This window comes from Barbatula barbatula (genome assembly GCF_947034865.1).
Source record: "Barbatula barbatula genome assembly, chromosome: 12".
In the NCBI taxonomy this organism is placed as follows: Eukaryota; Metazoa; Chordata; class Actinopteri; order Cypriniformes; family Nemacheilidae; genus Barbatula; species Barbatula barbatula.
In genome coordinates, this window is record NC_136775.1 from 6,709,867 (window position 1) to 6,727,849 (window position 17,983).

Here is a 17,983-nt window from a genome sequence, read left to right on the forward strand (position 1 = left end):
AAAATACATTTATATAGAAAGAGAGAGAGAGACTTTATTTTATTAATATAATTATAATAATCTTTATAATGCAAATGCTTTGGCAATGCGACTGTACATTTTAGTCATGCCAATAAAGCATTGAGAGATAGAGAGATAGAGAGATAGAGAGATAGAGAGATAGAGAGATAGAGAGATAGAGAGATAGAGAGATAGAGAGATAGAGAGATAGAGAGATAGATAGAGAGAGCGAGAGAGAGAGAGAGAGAGAGAGAGAGAGAGAGAGAGAGAGAGAGAGAGAGAGAGAGAGAGAGAGATAGAGAGATAGAGAGATAGATAGAGAGAGCGAGAGCGAGAGAGAGAGAGAGAGAGAGAGAGAGAGAGAGAGAGAGAGAGAGAGAGAGAGAGAGAGAGAGAGAGAGAGAGAGAGAGAGAGGTGGTGGTCGTTATCAAACCATTGGGAATAAAGCGATTTTCAGTCGATCGTGACTCGATTGTTCAGACTTGCGCATGTTTTTCTGAGGTTGTTTACTATCGTCTGGCAGAATATGGCGGCGCACACGCTGAAGGGGTAAATGCGTTGGCCAAGAGCGTATGTATAAGGACATTATTATAATTTATCAGAATGGTTTTAAAAAACATTTTTCGAACCACATCGTTGGGTTTACGGACATGGAGTGTGTTTTCAAGCGTGAAGCAGACCAGCAGTGCGTCGTCCGTACTTAAACAGTTTCAATGCAGCTCTTATATGAACTGGACGTTAGCACGAAACTGTAAAGGTGAGAATCGTTCGACATCGAAGTTCTGACTGTATGATTATTATTCGTTTTTAGCATAAATGGGTAAATGTATTCACAAACATTCGCGACTGTAGATAGTGGTTATTATCCATGTTAAAAAATCCATCTAATTTCGAGTTGTAATTTTCTTATTTGCGACGCTGGCTGTCCTGTGTTGGACGAAGCTTGTTTAAAATGTGTACAGCTTATTTAGTCATACCTCTTGTCTTAAAAGCCTACATGTCATTCCAACATTGACATCTAGAGGGCTCCCAAACTTCAATCACAACAGAGTGTATCCTTTGATGTTAAAGGGATAGTTCTGCCGAAAATGAAAATTCTGTCATCATTTACTCACCCTCAGATTGTTCCAAACCTGTTTAAATGTCTTTGTTCTACTAAACACAAAGCGAGATATTTGGAAGAATGTCAGTATCCGAGAAGATCTTGTCCCCATTGACTCCCCATTGAGTACTTTTTCTCTACTATGGCAGTAAATGGGGGACGAGATCTTCCCGGTTACTGTCAGTCCTCCAAATATCTTCCTTGTTTGTTTAATAGGACACAGAAAGGTATACAGGTTTGTAACAATCTGAGGGTAAATCTGATTATGACAAACTTTTCATTTGAATATAACGTAGATTGCATAGTTTGTCGTGCCTTCATTAAACTTATCAATTTCTTTTTTAGTTCCTTCAGATGTTTTGTAATGAACAAATATGAAACTTTCATGCAAAATTTAAATCTTCCGTTAACAGTTACTGTGCATAATCATGTTAAGAATAATACGTTGAACTTACGTTTTTTCTATGAGGGGAAGAAAAATCCTAAACAGAGTAAGGCCTTGCAACCAAAAAATATTAATTTAGTGACAGAACGAGAGAGTCGAGCATAGGAGCAAAAGATGGTTGTCACCTTTGTGTCAGCGTGTAGCGATATGACTAAGTGTGATTTATCATGTCTCAGCAATGTGAGAAAATTAACGATTGTGGTCCAAATTTGTTGTTGCATGCTTGGTAGGGGGCTGGTGTTAATCTGTCTTTTGCTAAAATCGTCCAAGAATTATTATATTACAATATGATCAGAATCTGCATATTTCTGATATTTTTAAATGGCTGGAACCACAAGCACTGAATTCATCGTTGGTGTTTGGCTTTCTTGTAATAACACGGTTGTTAGGAATCCACCACTCATAGTTGTCTTATTATATACTGCAAAAAAATCTAAAAAAATGTATACACTATAGACCAGTCTTGATATTTGATGGAGATTTTAGTCAGTTGGAACCTGCAACCTTTTAGGTGACCTATCTAGAGTAGCAGTGTTTACAGCATGTGTTGTTAATAGTTGTGTTATTGTTTCCTTAAAGGTGTATAGATGATGAAATGGTGAATGTTATGCAAGTACGTTTCTGTAAGAAAAAATATATATTTAACAGTATATACCTATGTTTTGTGAAGCAGACATTGAGCCTTTTTATAGTAGCCCAAAGTACTTATCAATTCAGAATACTTCTGTTATTGTACCACAGCAGATGTCTTAAGCAGTAATCTAGAAAATGCTTACATGTGTTTCTTTCAAATGATCGAGTCTTTTTCTTAGTAATCTGAGTTAACTGGGTCACTGGTTTACCATTTTTTGAACATTACTAATTTCCTTCTGTGAGCAGTGCATACTCTGTGCTTTAAACTCATTTATAAAAGAGATGGGTGTGACCTTTAATGTAAAACAATGCAGCTGTAACTGCAAGTAATTTTGTTGGCTGGTTCCCTGTTAAATGTAAACTGGGGCTCTTTTTAAGCATTGCTATGTATTTGGCTTTTTACCAGGAATGCTAATATTATTTGACTGACATTATTTTTAACATTATGAATGAAAGGATTTAGAAATATATGATGCAGTAAACACCACTGTAGTGGTTGTATTAAAAAAACATATATGTCAGTTGTATAGCTGTTTATTTGTTTCCAGTGCAGTAGCTTGAACCACAGAGGTTGTTTGTCGTTCTAAAGCAGAAAAAACGTCAAACCCTTTCCAAGCTCCTCTAATGTTACCTGACTTTGATCATTGCTCTTGGGACAGACATCATGACAGTATGAGAGTTTGACAAGAGGATGTGGTCAACTAGATCAACCCTCCCACCCACTCTTGGTGACACTTTATCACTAGTGATGTGTTGTGAACCACAATGCAGAGTTAAAGTAAAAATACAATCATAAAAATAAAAATTTCAATCGTTCACCCCCATGTCATTTCAAACATTCCAGAACACAACAGAAGATATTTTGAAAAACGCTGTTAACCAAACAACATTGGCACCCACCGACTTCCATTGTATGGACAGAAAACCATTGAGACATTTCTCAAAATATCTTCTTTTGTATTCCACAGAAGAAAGTCATACACAGGTTTTAAACTGCGTGAGGGTGAATAAATAATAACGATTTAGTTTTCGGGGAACTGTTGAAATATAGTTAAAAAAATACAGATGCAGACGTGCACTTTTACTCATGGTTTGGTGGCATTAATAATTGTAGTAGGGTCCTTAAGCACTCTCTTACCTCACACAATACAACAGTTCATACAAAATACATGCTGAGACCTTATGGTTTGAATGGTTTAACTAAGATATCTAGTTCCTTGGTTTCATGTGTTGTTGTGCAAATGTATTTTATGTGTATACTGTGTGCATAATTATTAGGTACATTGATTTTCTGATCATATTTTTTTTCCAGGCACATTTGACCAATTCCTAACCACATCAGTCTTAATAATTACAAGTAGTTATATATATAATAATTTATAAGTGATATATAACAGTAAGCAAACGGTTGAATTGAAAGAGGGTTTGTATTAAGGTGTTCAGAACTATTAGAATAAGGTGTTAAACCATGAGAAACCCTTTAGCCTCCAGTAACACCATTTTCCAGATCTGCAACCTACCCGGAGTCTCCAGAAGCACAAGATTGTCAGGCTCTCAGAGACTTTGTAAAGGAAAAGAATCCTAAAATATCACCCTAACTTAATAAGAATCACATCGTAAAGTGTTGTGAAAAACATGAAGACTGGTTTCATGAACGAATAGATTGCGGGTGACTTTTAAGGGATCTGTGCCAGTTCAAGTCCGACAACAGTGTCTTCGGCAAGGGAGTTATGTAACGAACAGTGAGCAAGACGGACCTCTCTTGGTTTGAGATGGACTAAATAATTTCCTAAAATTTGGTGCCTTATTCCTGAAAATAAATTCTTCAAACAGTTGTATAAAACGATGTCATGCTGGCCTTTTAAGAGCCGCTTTTAGTCTTTATCCTACTTTTTCAACCTTTGCCTAGAAAGCCTGTCAAAATCAGAATGAATGTATTTTACAACATTCCAGATTGTGATTCTTACTATGTGTGTGTGAAGGGGGGTTAAGATGCTTTAGCAAAGTCTCGAAGAGCCTGAGAACCTTGTGCTTCTGAAGAGTCCAGGGAGGTTGCAGTTTTGGAAAATGCTGGCACTGGGAGGCTAATGGGTTTCTCATGGTTTCACAGCTTATTCTTTAGTGCAGTTAAACTGTATGTTTTCTTCTTTGTCTGTTTTTGTTTGACCACTAACCCAATGAGCCTTTTGCTACCCCATTGGTCACGCCTCAATGTTGCAATCTTTTGTATTGCATTTCATAATGAGCATTTCATATTTCTTACTTTTCTGTGTATATTATATGTATTTTTTTATTCATTATACCTGTTAAAGAAATAGTCCTTAATAATTCTGCACACCTAAATATAAAGCGTCTTTCTCTTCAAGCCTTCACTTATAAAGGATTATATACACAATTAATTGTGATTTTTAAGACGTGTTTGGGAAATGTGGTTAGGAATTGTTCAAAGGTGCCTGAAAAAAAAATATGATCTGAAAATCAATGTACCAAATAATTGTGCATGCACTATGTATATACTTTGCAGAGTGACTTAAGCAATATTATTGACTTTGATATTTATTTCAGGTGATGAAACCTTTGCAAACCAACAAGTGAGACTGTATGCTCGGGCAGTTAGAAAGAAACAAGGTAAGAAATTCGTCCTGTAAAATGAATCTCTGCCATACAATATCTTCTGTCAGTCGGGTAGCATTACAGCTTTTTTGCCCTTGTGCTCATTGTAAGGTTTAGTGAGTTTGATGTGGAAAAACGTTACTGACAACAGACATATACTGCAATTTGTAAGTTGTAAACTGTTTCTGAATGAATCTTTTTAGCCTCAATTTCTTTGCAGAATTCCCAAGTCAGCTCCAGGACCTGCCTCCATCTATGCTAAAGCTTGAATACGCATCTGTCCCGCTTGCACATACGTACGTTGTCCTCTCTGTTTTCGCATGAACTTAATCCTGTCCTTGCATAACTCAGTACATTAGGAGACATGCTTAGTAATTTTTATGACAGGGTTTAAGAAGTACATGATTTCTTCAAACTTCCTTTTAATGCTCATGCAAAATGCTCACAGTATTACGTCATCTTTTGCAGGGTTGACGATGTGGTGAAGAAACTGCTTAGCCTGGAGTTTGCAAATCATGTACGGGTTTTAATTGCTCCATTTAATATTTTCATACAGTAATAAATTTTTTCTGCGAGTCTATCCATATAGTTGCTTTTCTCTTAGTCAAAAAGTGATTTAAAGGGGAAGTTCACCCAAAAGTCAACTTTGTGTGATTTGTTTTACTCACCCACATGACGTTAAACATGTTTAGGGAACTTCCGGTGTCTTCGGTGCACAAATGAACACATTTCGGTGAATTTTTTTAACTTTAATCGATATATTCTCCTCTGTGAGTGCACGCCATACAATGACAGGACAGAGGAGAAAATATCGATTAAAGTCGGTATTTTACTTAGCAAAAACTGACACCATAATGTCTAAGAAGAGGCCTGGAAATCTCTCAGATGTCACCTAAAAATCTTCATTTGTGCTCCGAAGACACCGGAAGTTCTCCAAACATGTTTAACATCATGTGGCTGAGTTAAAAAATCTTACAAAGTTGATATTTGGGTGAACTTCCCCTTTAAGAACTGAAAATGGTTGTGCAGTAATTTGAAATGTAACATTTATGTGCTACAATGTCTGTTCTAAGAGTGAAAAACTTCGTATGAAAGAGGAAGAGCTTATTGCAAAGGTGCGGAGAGATGAGAATGACCGCACCTCAACAGAGGTCAAGGGTAAGTTCCTTTTTTGAAGGCGTGAGAGAGCCTGTGCTTTAAACACTCTGGAATCTCAGATCATGACTCAATAATGGGGAACATCCTTGCTTGCTTTACAGTGGCAATTATGACAGCACGAATTCGCAACTTCCAGGAGCACTTACACAAACACCCCAAGGTAAACGCTGCTTTTGTTTTTCCTCCCTCCATAAAGGTGTCAGAACATTTGCTCCACATTTAATTTAGAAGGGAAAAGGGCATACTGCCCCTAAACTGATGTACTGAATACTGATGTATTTAGCCTAGTTCTGTTCTTTGAGTAAACTGTTGTCAAAATTACTTTTAACCCCCCTTTTAATATTACATCAGGATAAAGCTAACAAAAGATGGATGCTTATGAGCATTGACAGCCGGAAGAAAAAGCTCAAGTTTCTGAGAAGGACCCGCTATGATGCATTTGAGAAAGTGTGTAAAGAACTAGATATCACGTACACGTTCCCCCCTGAATACTACCGACGGGTCACCCGACGGTGGCTGGCCAAAAAGGCCTTTTGCATTAAGGTAACACTCACATCAAGCACCTCATTCCAAATGGTTGTTTTCTGTCCCACTAACATTCTCCCTGGAGCCTAGGTTAGGTATTTTATTCCTTTTGTGAATTATACATATTAAAAGTAAATATCCGTGTTTTGCTTTTAAGTAAAAAAATATATAAAATGGCATTCCAACCTTTACGAAATGTGTTTTGGTCAATTTCAGACATTTTAACTTCAGCAAATATAAGAAAAAACAACTAACACCACATAATTTAAAAAACATTAATAGCATCTCCAGATTTTTTAGAAAGGAACTGATTTTTGTTACAGGGAAATAACACAGAAAAGTCATATTGAGGACACAATGAAATGCAATAAGCTTAAGAGCCCATGCGGAAAAGCATGTTTTGCTTTAAACATTAATGGAACCATTTACCTTAAAAAGAAATTTGTCATAATTTGCTCCCCCATTGTAACCTCTTTGATCTTTGTGCTATTTAAAAAAAAATTTAACCATTGGTCCCGATTGACTTCTATTACATAGACACCCAAACAATGCAAGTCAATGATGACCAACAGTTTTCCGTTACCAAAATGTTTAAAAATATCTTCTTTTGTGTTCTGCAGAAGTAAAAAAGTCAAACAGGTTTGAAATGACAGGGGGCGTGTAAATAATGACAGAATTTTTAGTACTAGTCCTTTAAGTGAGAAAGGAAAACTGAGCCTCTTTGCCTAATGGAGATGTTTCCCTTATTAAAGTGAATTTTTATTTTTAAGAAATACAATTTTAAAGTTGATAATGTGTTATGATAAATCATGTGGCATGAAAATGTGTTGCATAACTTGAATAAATCTCTTAGGGTTTGTTTTTTGTGTCTCATGATGTTTTTGTGTTTTTCTATCAGGTCTTTAAGGAAGTCCAGAAACAAAAAGCAGAGCATCAAACAAAAGAGAGAGCAGCTGTAGCTAAAAGAGAAGAGACAACATCTCCTACAGGGTCCACAAAACCAAAATAAACATCTCTTCAGTGTAAACAAGTTCAACCAGCCAAGAAAAATAAAACTGTGGTTGACAGTGTGCATATACGCATGTCCTCGTTATAAATGGATGGCAATCGAACACATCACATTGTCATCCAGATGTTTCCATTTGATTCATATGTGTGTTACAGATGAAAAAATAAATGTGTAGAATAATATTTCTCTGCAGTGTTTTTTCAGTGTTGTTATTTTATGCTCATCCTGTGGTCAAACTATCATAACATATTTTGTTTAAAGAAAGTAGCTGCATCAAACTAAAAGATTTGGGGTTTGTCTTTACTCGGAGTACTACTTAATATATCAGAATCACTTCCTAGAAACAATTTTATAAAACATTTGATCTGTAGTTTCACATACTCACATACTTGGATAGGCAACAAATGAAGACCTGTATCATGAGCACATAATGTATTGTGGTTCTGTGGCTTGAGCGAATGGTTTGCCTGCTCTCAAGTTCCCTGAACTGCTGTTTTTGACATGCATCACAATCTGGTGAATTATCTGGGGGTGATAGTGTCAGCTTTTTGTGAGATTATACAATGATTTTTCAGAAAATTCTGGCTGATCACATTTCCTTTACAATGAACATCTTCATGACGTGTTTTGTGTGAAGCTTAAATGCGTGAAACGGAAACATTGCACACGATAGTGGCGAATGCGTTTGTGTGTCACAACTTCCTTTTCAGCTGCAAGCCTCAGATCAAGAAGATCAGGAGAACACGAGGTGCGTTTTGAAGTTACTTGCTTTATATTGTAGAATGTATTCAAACGATGTAAACTTTTCATTTTTAGCATTTTAACTGCCATTACATTGTACATATATATATATATAGTACATGTTTCATGTGTTTGTAAGAAGTTTTAAATGTATTTTTAGATCCAAAACTATTCTTTAAAAAAGTATTTGTATCTAAGAGATAAAGAATTTGATGGCAATTTGTCCAGTTAAAACAACCTGTTAACAACATAACCTACCTGAAAACAGAAACACTTCTAAAACAGTTTAATTATGAGGTATTTTGGAATTGAATTACATCAGACGTATAAACCTCTAATAACCTATTCAGTATAACATCATATTTTAACTGAATATTAAATCACTTTTTCATCACCAGGGAGGAAAGCCATTTTCTCAGCTTTTTCTGGGCTGTTCTATTTGAGTGACATGTCAAACCCAGTCATCACTCAACCTGGTGCTGGTTCTTACGGCACAAATGTGCAGACAGGAGAATGGAGCACTGGACTGTGTTCTTGCTGTAATGACCTACTTGTCTGTAAGTTCTGACAGCACTCAACAAGCCTTTCAAATTTTATATAAAACTCAAACTTTGATACTGTTTTATAGCACTTTTCAGTTGTAGTTTAAGATTTAATGGAGTAGTCATAGGTTTTGTCAATCAACAAACCATGACTGTTTTATAATGCATTGTTATATTTGTGGCTGAGACACAGTTAATTATAGCATGTGGGATCTGTAACCAATTTTCTATATCCTTCCATTGTTGTCTAGGTGCACTTGGCTGTATTTGTCCAATAGCTCTTAGCTGTTACACAACGAAAAAGTATGGAGAGAACGTATGCCTTGCATGTGTACCTGGAGGAATGGCTGCCATGCGGACACATATGCGACTGACCTATGGAATACAAGTAATAAACTAAGAATCTAAACAATACCTTTATGAATCATCAGCTGTTCACCATAATACCATTGAAAATAAATTAGTGTGTTTTGGGCATTATTCCAATAGTGTACTGGTTCCCATATGCCACATAACATCTCACCCATAGATGCCTGCACATTACAGATAGACCTACAGAGACCCACAGAGGCCTCTAGTTTCTTCTATTATATTTTCTGTAATGGTTTATGTTATTTACATCAGGGTCCCTTTTGTTTATGCATATTTTTCAGCCACGTATTGATTTAGGCACATGGTTTTATTATAAATGTCTTTTTTTCCTGCAGGGCACAATATGCAATGATGCTTTGATGACCTGTTGCTGTGGATTCTTTGAAACATGCCGAATGGCCAGAGAAATTCGTATCAGGAACGGAGAGGCCTAAATACTATGTTTTCCTATACTAATGAATGTAATGTCATTATAAAGTGTTTACAAGTATAACCAAAAGCTTAGTTTTTCTTGAATTAGCGTATTTTCGTTTTTTTATGTGTTTATGTATCCCTTTTGCAAAGACAATAAAAGTGTTCAAAACCCTGTTGATATTAAATGTTGTCATGAACATTTGTTTTCTGTTTTGGTTGAGCTGTCGACTCTTGGTTTTATACCTTCGTAACTTACGTCATACACACCCTGCAGTATGAGCGTCTCTGATTGGCTCTTATTGGCGGTGACCTGGCAACCGATAGACGGTTCACAGACGCTTATTTATTTCCCTGACTCTTTAGCTAAGGTTACAGCAGACGCACATATCGCGTCTTTTCTTACCTAAAATCTCATTACATTACCGGTATTAGCTGAATTTACCTCTTATTCCATTAAAAATGTCGACGAGAACGCTACCTCTGCTCTTCATTAATCTGGGTGGAGAGATGCTGTACATCCTGGATCAGCGTTTACGGGCTCAGAATATCCCAGCAGATAAAGCCAAGAAAGGTAGAGAGAACCGTGATAAAATCACGTCTGGTCTTGATACCTACATTATAATATATAAAGACAACATCGGTCGTCGTTTAATGCACACTGTGTTCTGAGTCATCTTTCTTGGAACAGTTGTTTCACGCTATTCATGCAGAAAAAATTAGCCAGTTAGCCTGTGTGTTTGAAAGGAGATCATGTGGACCGGTTCAGTTAACGTTACATGGTTATCCAGGGAACAGTAGTTTTTTATCGTTTTAGTTTTGTTGTATTTTAAACAAACACATGGAGATAAACTCTGCCTGCTGGTTTTGTGTGTTTGGGAATAACATGAGTGAATGACGAAAGGCTTTATTTTTGGGTGACCCCAAAATAAAAAAGTATTTCATCATTCCGAATCTGTATTAATTATTTCCGATAAACACAGAGAAAGATATTTGGAAGAACGATTGTAACCAAACAGTTCTTGGCTACCGTTGACTGCCAGAGGAGGAAACATGACAATGATAGTCCAGAAGTGCCCCAGAACTGTTTGCTTTCCTACATTCTTTAAAATATCATCTTTTGAGAAATGTGTAAAGCAATTCTTCCTACTATGATAGTCGATGAAGGCCAAGAACTTTTTGTTTACAAGCCTTTATCCAAATATCTTTCTCTGTGTTTATCGGCAAAAAAAAATGAATACAGATTAATTTTTGGAGTGAACTGTCCCCTTCATCTGAACAAAGACATTTCTATATACAGATTTGGAACAACTTGAGGGTGAGGAAATGAAGACAGCATTTTCATTTTTGGGGAACTGTTCCTTTAAGTCCCATTTAATTACTCATCCGTAACGAAAATGCATGAAATTAATATCTCATCCAAAGATTCTGTCATTGGAGTATTTTATTATTGTAGTATATTACTATCTGAAGGTTCACACCTTCTGTCACACAATGGCATATCATGGTATTGAGCATTTCCTTAGCCTTATCTCTGTCACAAGCAGCCCACAAACATGGTATCCTGTCTTTATATGTTTTCATGTATCATGTTTTGGTCTCTTTTGAATTGCATTCCTAATATTTTCTTGTTAATTCATAATAAACTTAACTGCATCACACTTTGGCGTCAGATGCTGTGGTGATCACAAAACGTGTCAAACAACTCTCATGCAAACGAAAACTGTAATGGATATAGTTTCTTCCTATAGAGAACGTTTTCAGTGTGTCCTTGTGATTTGCAGTCTTTGTAGCAACTGTAGCAGATTGGCTAGAGGAGGACAGAAGAAGAGGTATAGTTAATATTCTGTTCGCTTTGCTGCTGGTAGTAGAAAAGTAGCATGCAAGCATACAGTTAACTCTCGTAGGCAACTGCTGTGTAGAGGGAGAGGGTTTCTGCACTATGAAATTGTGAAATTGCACATTTTGAATGTGTAATAGGTACGCTATTCCCTCTAAAGTACAGCCTCTTAAAAGGATAGTTCACCCAAAAATAAATGATTAGTACTAATAATAGTAGTATTAAGAGTCATTATTTACTCACCCTCAAACCTGTATAAATTACTTTGTGCTGCTAAACACAACACAAAGAATATTTGAAGGAATGTTCTGGTTCTGGGATATCATTGACCACCATTGCAGGAAAATCTTAAAATGTTTTAAACTGTTTGCTTTCCTAAATTCCTCAAAATGTAACATACATCATTATTTTCTACTATGGTAGTCAATGATGTCCCAGAAGTGAAAATTGCTAACATTCTTCCCAATATCTTCCTTTGTGTTCAACAGAACAATAATAACAGTAATTTATACAGGTTTGGAACAACGTGATGGGGAGGAAATGGTGACAGAATTTCCACTTTTGGGTGAACAATCACTTTAAAGCTTTTGTTCAGTACTGAGGTCTCAATGACTTTCTCCAAGTGTTTCTGAGGTCCACAGCCAACATGTGATGACAGTTTTCAGCTTGCTGGCCTATGAAAACATTTGGCAAGACAATAAAGCTTGGATTTTGTGTTCATTTTCCACTTGCTCGGTTTATCCTATGTTATATAAAAATGTATCGTTTTGTCTCACAATGACTGTTTTCGTATATTGTGTTTTGTGTTAGTCATGAATGATATCATCACCACCATGTTCAACAAGAAGTTCCTGGAAGAGCTGTTCAAGCCACAAGAGCTGTACTCCAAGAAGGCCCTAAGAACCGTGTTTGATCGACTTGCTCACGCCTCAATCATGAGACTCAACCAGGCCAGTATGGACAAAGTAAGTTCACAGTTAAGAATACTTTGCCGTTTTTTTAATTTCAAGAGAAGTTGGATGGGAATTCCTTGAACAGTGTTGTAGCTTTTAAAACTCACAGAAGATATTTGCATCAGAACTTTCCATTAGCAGACAGCATTTCTCTTGCTCTGTTGTGATTACATTTTATAAAGACAACTAACTGCTGTTGATTTTGCTGATTGGCTCCTTGAGTGTAATGTCACATACAGTATAATATATACAGTGCCCTCCACTATTACTTGGTAAATATGAGCAAAAAAGGCTGAAAAAATAAAACTGCATTGTTTCTCGTTTTGATCTTTTATTTAAACAATCTATAAAATTTCATAATTTCATGGAAGGAAAACAAATTCAAGTAGGGGGAATAGCACATCATAATTTTCTTCCATAAATGTTGGACACAATAAGTGGCACCCTTTTATTAAATAAAATCCGCAACCTCAATTTATTAGAAAAACAGATCTGAGGTTTTTTTCAGTCTGATGAGTTTTGAGAGTACATTGAGAATCATCCGAGTCCATTCATCCATAAAGAATTTCTCCAGATCTTTTAAATGTTGATGCTCCCTCTTCTTCATTTCATCCCATTCATTTTCTATAGGTTTCTGGTCAGGTTTTGTCCAGTGACCCATTTTTTTATTGACTTGGATGTTTGTTTTGAACTAATGTGCTGATCGAAGATCTAACCAGGACCCATTATTTCTATAAGAGCAAGTCAGGTTTTGATTTTATATCTGTTGGTATTTTATATAATATATGATGCCATGTATCTGATCAAGATGTTCAGGACCTCTGGGATAAAAGTAGGTCTACAACAATGAAGATCTGGTGGTATATTTAACTGTGGACATGCCAAAAAAACTAGTTTTCATTTCATATGGCAACAGACCCCAGTCCTGCTTGAAGTTCCAGTATGGCAGATTAATATGGTGGAGTTTATTTTTACATAAGAGTAGAAGATTTCTTTCCTGAAAGTTGTCCGAAACAACTTGATGTTGGAAATGGGGATTTTTATGGTTTAAACCATTTGAATAATGAATGATTAAGGGGGTTTGGGCTTTGTGTTACTTGGTATTATTCTCCTGTGAAACAAGAAGTTATGACTGGACAACATCATGTTTCTATTCACTTTGGTGTGCTCAGAAAAATAAAATATTAATGGGAATGTACTTGGGAGATATTTTACTCATCAGAATTTTTAGGGGTGCCAATAATTGTGTCCAGGGTATATTAAAGAAAAAAATATTTTCTCACATGATACCCCCTCACTTCAAATTGTTTTACTGGAATTTTGTCGATTTTTAAAATAAAAGATCAAAATTAGAAACAATCCAGATTAATTTTTACAGCCGCCTTTGCTCTTATTTACGAAGGGTGCCAATAATAGTAGAGGGCACTGTATCGATACATGTTTTGCCTTTTTTTTCCTGCACAGCTCTATGACCTGATGACCATGGCTTTCAAGTATCAGGTTTTGTTGTGTCCTCGCCCTAAAGACATCCTCCTCGTGTCCTTCAACCACATGGATGCCATTAGGGACTTTGTCAAGGACACTCCCAGCATACTCAGCCAAGTAGATGAGACTAATAAACAGCTTATAGAGGTAACAGTGCCTGAACATTTTCAACCAATTATTTTCATTCAACCAATTAATTATTCAATAACTGTAATCTACACTCTGAGAAGTTTTTATTCTCTTGTAACTTCTAGATATATACCACTTTATCTGGTGGAGAGTTTCAGCTAATTAGACAAACACTCCTCATCTTCTTTCAAGATATGCACATAAGAGTAAGTTTTTTTTCTCTATATTGCTATGTACATAATACAGAATGCTCAGTAAAACCAAATTAAAGAGCCAACAATATTGATGTGTAATCAATCATAAACTTTTCAGAAAGTGTTGTATGTAATATACAAATGTGATAAACATATTTCCTTGTTTTCAGGTATCAATTTTTCTGAAAGACAAGGTACAGAACTCCAATGGTCGATTTGTTCTACCAACATCAGGACCCGTTCCATATGGGACACAGACCCCAGGACTCATCAGGTTGGCTAAGGAGGTTTCTGCTACCATTTAAAAAAAGTAACTGCATAAAAAATATATTTGCACAATGTGTGGAAAGTAAAAATGTTTGGAGTTAACATTAAAAACAAAAATGTATGTAGCTTTTTCGTCACTAACAGTGCCTGAATCTGAATCACTGAATCTGGCAGTAAAGGTTTATAGATAATTGCATTAGAATCAGGCTTTGACACCAAAGCTTTTCTTGCTATAGAATTTTCCATTTCTTGCATCCCAATTTATTTGTTTATGAATGTGTTTATTTTACAGGACGTTTAGTTGTGGTGGTGAGGAGGTAAAAAGGTTGCAGTTCCAGGGTGGTTGCAATTACAACCCTTCCCTTCGGGAAGGTTCTTTCGAAATGTATGGTGATCGGGTCATCAAACTGGGCACGAACATGTGAGCGTCAACCACATCACAGCCACACTTTACTCATGGATATTGTGATATTACTATCATTTCTACTCTGAATCTTCGGACACTGCAACCCATGATGTAATTCTTCACGTGTTATATTGGTAGCAAAATGATATCCCTAACTGATTTGGAATAATTTAGCTGTTAATAAGGAGACATGTAGCTTTTTACTGTAAAGTTAGCTCTTTAATTGCCCTGTTTGTTTCTTCAGGTACAGCGTGAGTCGTCCTGTGGAAACACATATGTCTGGAATCTCCAAAAACTCCTCACAGCACACCAAGGTTGGTTTATACTTGAATTATTTTTTGTGTATGTTGTTTTAAATGACTGAATTGACGCAGATTATTGGCCTGCTATTTATAAAAACAGTCCAATACAATACATTAATTGCGAACTGTGTACTCCATACAAACTACTGAAGGTCAACACGACTCCGAATCCTCTGGCTAAAGAAGAACTAAACCTGCTTGCTAGACTCATGGGAGGCCTGGAGGTGCGAAAATCAGCCAATATCGACTCTGGCTTCAGGGTGAATCTTTTCGCCACTGATGAGGAGGAAGAGTGAGTATTATAGTTTTGGTACTTTATATTTATCAATAATCTTTCACAAACAGATTCAAAGATAATTCTCAGAAAAACATGTTCAGGTTACTTTTTACCTCAAAATCAAAAGACAAAAAATCATATCAGAAATGATATCATACCAATGATGTGAATTTTCCAGTTTAATGCTTAGATTTTTTTTATTAATTTAAATGAAAGGCAGTACAAAAGATTGCCATTATACTTTGAAATATGAATATTATATCATAATATAATATTTTTTAATAATTTCTTTGGATGTGACCATGGCATGTTCTTCCATGAGATTCACGTCACTTTCTGACGCTTAAAATATATTTTCATGAAAAAGATGATATTTATGATAAAATACGTTTTCGTGAAATTCATTTTATTGATGACATTCAGTTTCATGCAAATAAACTTAGATTTTGGCCACAGGGAAGCTTTTATATCAAGACCAGATGATCTGTCCTATGAGGTTCTTAATATCCAAGCAACGAAGGTAAAGTTTTAATGTTTGTTTGCATGTACATTAATACACACATGTTGTTTATACACAGTCAAAGCTAGGCCTTAAAAAATATATTGTAATGCCTGATTACCCATGATCCACCCACACCGGGACAAAGCTCTCAGCTTACCTAATTGGTTCTTGACAAGTTAAAGATTATAAGGTTTGTGTTAACTTTAAACTTGCTGAGCTAACAAGAGGGCCCCTGGAGTAACAAAACACCTTTCACCGGGTCACTCTCCTTGTTGTTTAGGACAAACAGACCAATGCTGAGCTGGCTAAAATCATGGGGGAGTTTGGGGAGGCAGTGGAGGCCACCCCCAGTTCCAGCAGCAAAGGTGATGACCTTCTGGCCATGATGGACGGTCTGTGATTTAAATGGTTCTGTTGGCTGTAGAAAGTTATTGAGGGGTTAAGAAGGATCAGGTCCTGCTATGTGCGCTGTCTCGCTCCGCAAAGAGCTCTTTGCCTGGAGCTGCGGTGACAACCTTGTTTAATTTGGAATGACAGCTCAAGGAGATTCTCTTTGTGAATTTCATGCAAATTTTCTTCACCTGCTACAATGCAAGAAATGCAAATAGCAGGTGTTGAGATGTAATATGTGTCTTGTCGTGGGACCATAGTCACTTTTCCATAGGCAGTTTGTGGAATTAGTTTGTACTTACTGAGGCAGCACGTCATTCCGTACTTCACATCAACGAGGTCTGCCGGCAGAGTGAGGACCCCTGCGAAGCTTTGATGCCATAGACACTCCTGTGACATTTAGATCAATAGACAGAATGATACGCCTTTTGCTGAATTGTCTCAATCCTCTTACATGGAATTTATTTAAAGCTGTAGTTGAATGTGCAACCAAAAGGTGCATGAATGCGATTACATTTGTGGTGTATCCATAAAACAAGCACTGCTTAAGACAGGGTATCAGAGGAAACCGAAGTGCACTTGCAGTAAAATTTTAGCACAGATCCCAAAACTGGTTTACAGGAATCCCCGGGACAACTGATCTGTGTTTGTTTTGTCATTATTTATATGGAGGCAAATAAAATGCAACCAAGTCAGGAATTTCAATGTCACAATTGAGAACAAACATTGTTGTCTTAGAATGCGCAGTTTTGCGTCATATGAAGCGAAAATATATGTGAAATGTACTTCAAGGTCACCTTCCATGAAATGAAAATAAGCAATGCAGTATGTGTGGGGAATGAAATGTTTATATTTTTCATATATTGAAAATGTATTATATTACTCATATATTGAAGTTAAAGGATTAGTCCACCAAAAAAATTAAAAATCTGTCATGAATTACTCGCCCTCAAGTTGTTCCAAACCTGTATAAATGTATTGTTCTGTTGAACAGAAAGAAAGATATTTGGAAGAATGTTAGCATCTAAGATTTCTGGGGCAACATTAACTAACAGAACAAAAAAAATGGTAAACACGAAATATATTTTTATTAATTTAGGAAAACAAACAGTTCTGGGGAACATGTGACTAACATTTTTTGAGTACCCCAGAAATCTCAGTTGATATCATTCTTCTAAATATATTTCTTCGTGTTTAACAGAACAAAGAAATGTACACAATTTGGAACAACTTGAGGGTGAGTAAATGATGACAGAATTTTCATTTTTGTGTGGAGTATCACTTTAACGTACTGTATATGAAAGTTAATTTGTGTATGTTTACTGTTTCATTATTTTTAAATATTAGCTTTAAAAAATAAAGTATGTCCTTTTGCAAATAATGATGGTCAGTGTGTCGTCTTAACTTTTTTGTCCACATGTGATTGCAGTTATTTTTAACAAAGTACACATTTTGCTTTGAAAGAAAAATGAAACGCTTAAAATAGAAAAAGCAAATGTAGGTTTTTTCTTTGTCAATACAAGCTACACATCATGGTATTTCTTCAACACTAGATGGCACAATAGAATAACACAACGTTGTTCACATAAACTGGAAAGATCACCTTATCCAGCCCCCACCCTTAATAATGAAAGATCTAAAATCACAATTATGGATTAGTGTATCCGTCTACATGTTTCTCTGATA

General features: G+C 36.1%; 3 protein-coding genes across 4 annotated transcripts; all 3 read left to right on the forward strand.

Annotated features, from left to right (window-relative positions):
- Positions 1-290: 290 nt before the first annotated feature.
- On the forward strand, positions 291-7,712 carry mrps15 (mitochondrial ribosomal protein S15). Its single transcript, XM_079470197.1, has 8 exons — positions 291-758; positions 4,747-4,809; positions 5,015-5,090; positions 5,263-5,311; positions 5,868-5,952; positions 6,054-6,112; positions 6,304-6,495; positions 7,376-7,712. Exons 1-8 carry the CDS (start codon positions 605-607, stop codon positions 7,484-7,486), a joined length of 789 nt encoding a protein of 262 aa, XP_079326323.1. The 5' UTR covers positions 291-604; the 3' UTR covers positions 7,487-7,712.
- Positions 7,713-7,865: 153 nt separating this feature from the next.
- On the forward strand, positions 7,866-9,750 carry LOC306901963 (cornifelin-like). Its single transcript, XM_079470199.1, has 4 exons — positions 7,866-8,234; positions 8,626-8,784; positions 9,021-9,157; positions 9,477-9,750. The coding sequence occupies exons 1-4, from the start codon at positions 8,129-8,131 to the stop codon at positions 9,573-9,575; spliced, it is 501 nt and encodes a 166-aa protein (XP_079326325.1). The 5' UTR covers positions 7,866-8,128; the 3' UTR covers positions 9,576-9,750.
- Positions 9,751-9,854: 104 nt separating this feature from the next.
- Positions 9,855-17,680, forward strand: oscp1b (organic solute carrier partner 1b). 2 transcript variants are annotated; one of them, XM_079470568.1, is made up of 11 exons: positions 9,855-10,126; positions 12,203-12,357; positions 13,810-13,977; positions 14,085-14,165; positions 14,324-14,427; positions 14,713-14,841; positions 15,071-15,140; positions 15,281-15,420; positions 15,862-15,925; positions 16,188-16,272; positions 17,499-17,680. In XM_079470568.1, the coding sequence occupies exons 1-11, from the start codon at positions 10,015-10,017 to the stop codon at positions 17,540-17,542; spliced, it is 1,152 nt and encodes a 383-aa protein (XP_079326694.1). In that variant the 5' UTR covers positions 9,855-10,014; the 3' UTR covers positions 17,543-17,680. The 2 variants fall into 2 exon arrangements, with proteins under 2 accessions (XP_079326694.1, XP_079326693.1); XM_079470567.1 differs by lacking the exon at positions 17,499-17,680 and having other exon boundaries at positions 9,971-10,126; positions 16,188-17,347.
- The last annotated feature ends 303 nt before the right edge of the window (positions 17,681-17,983 follow it).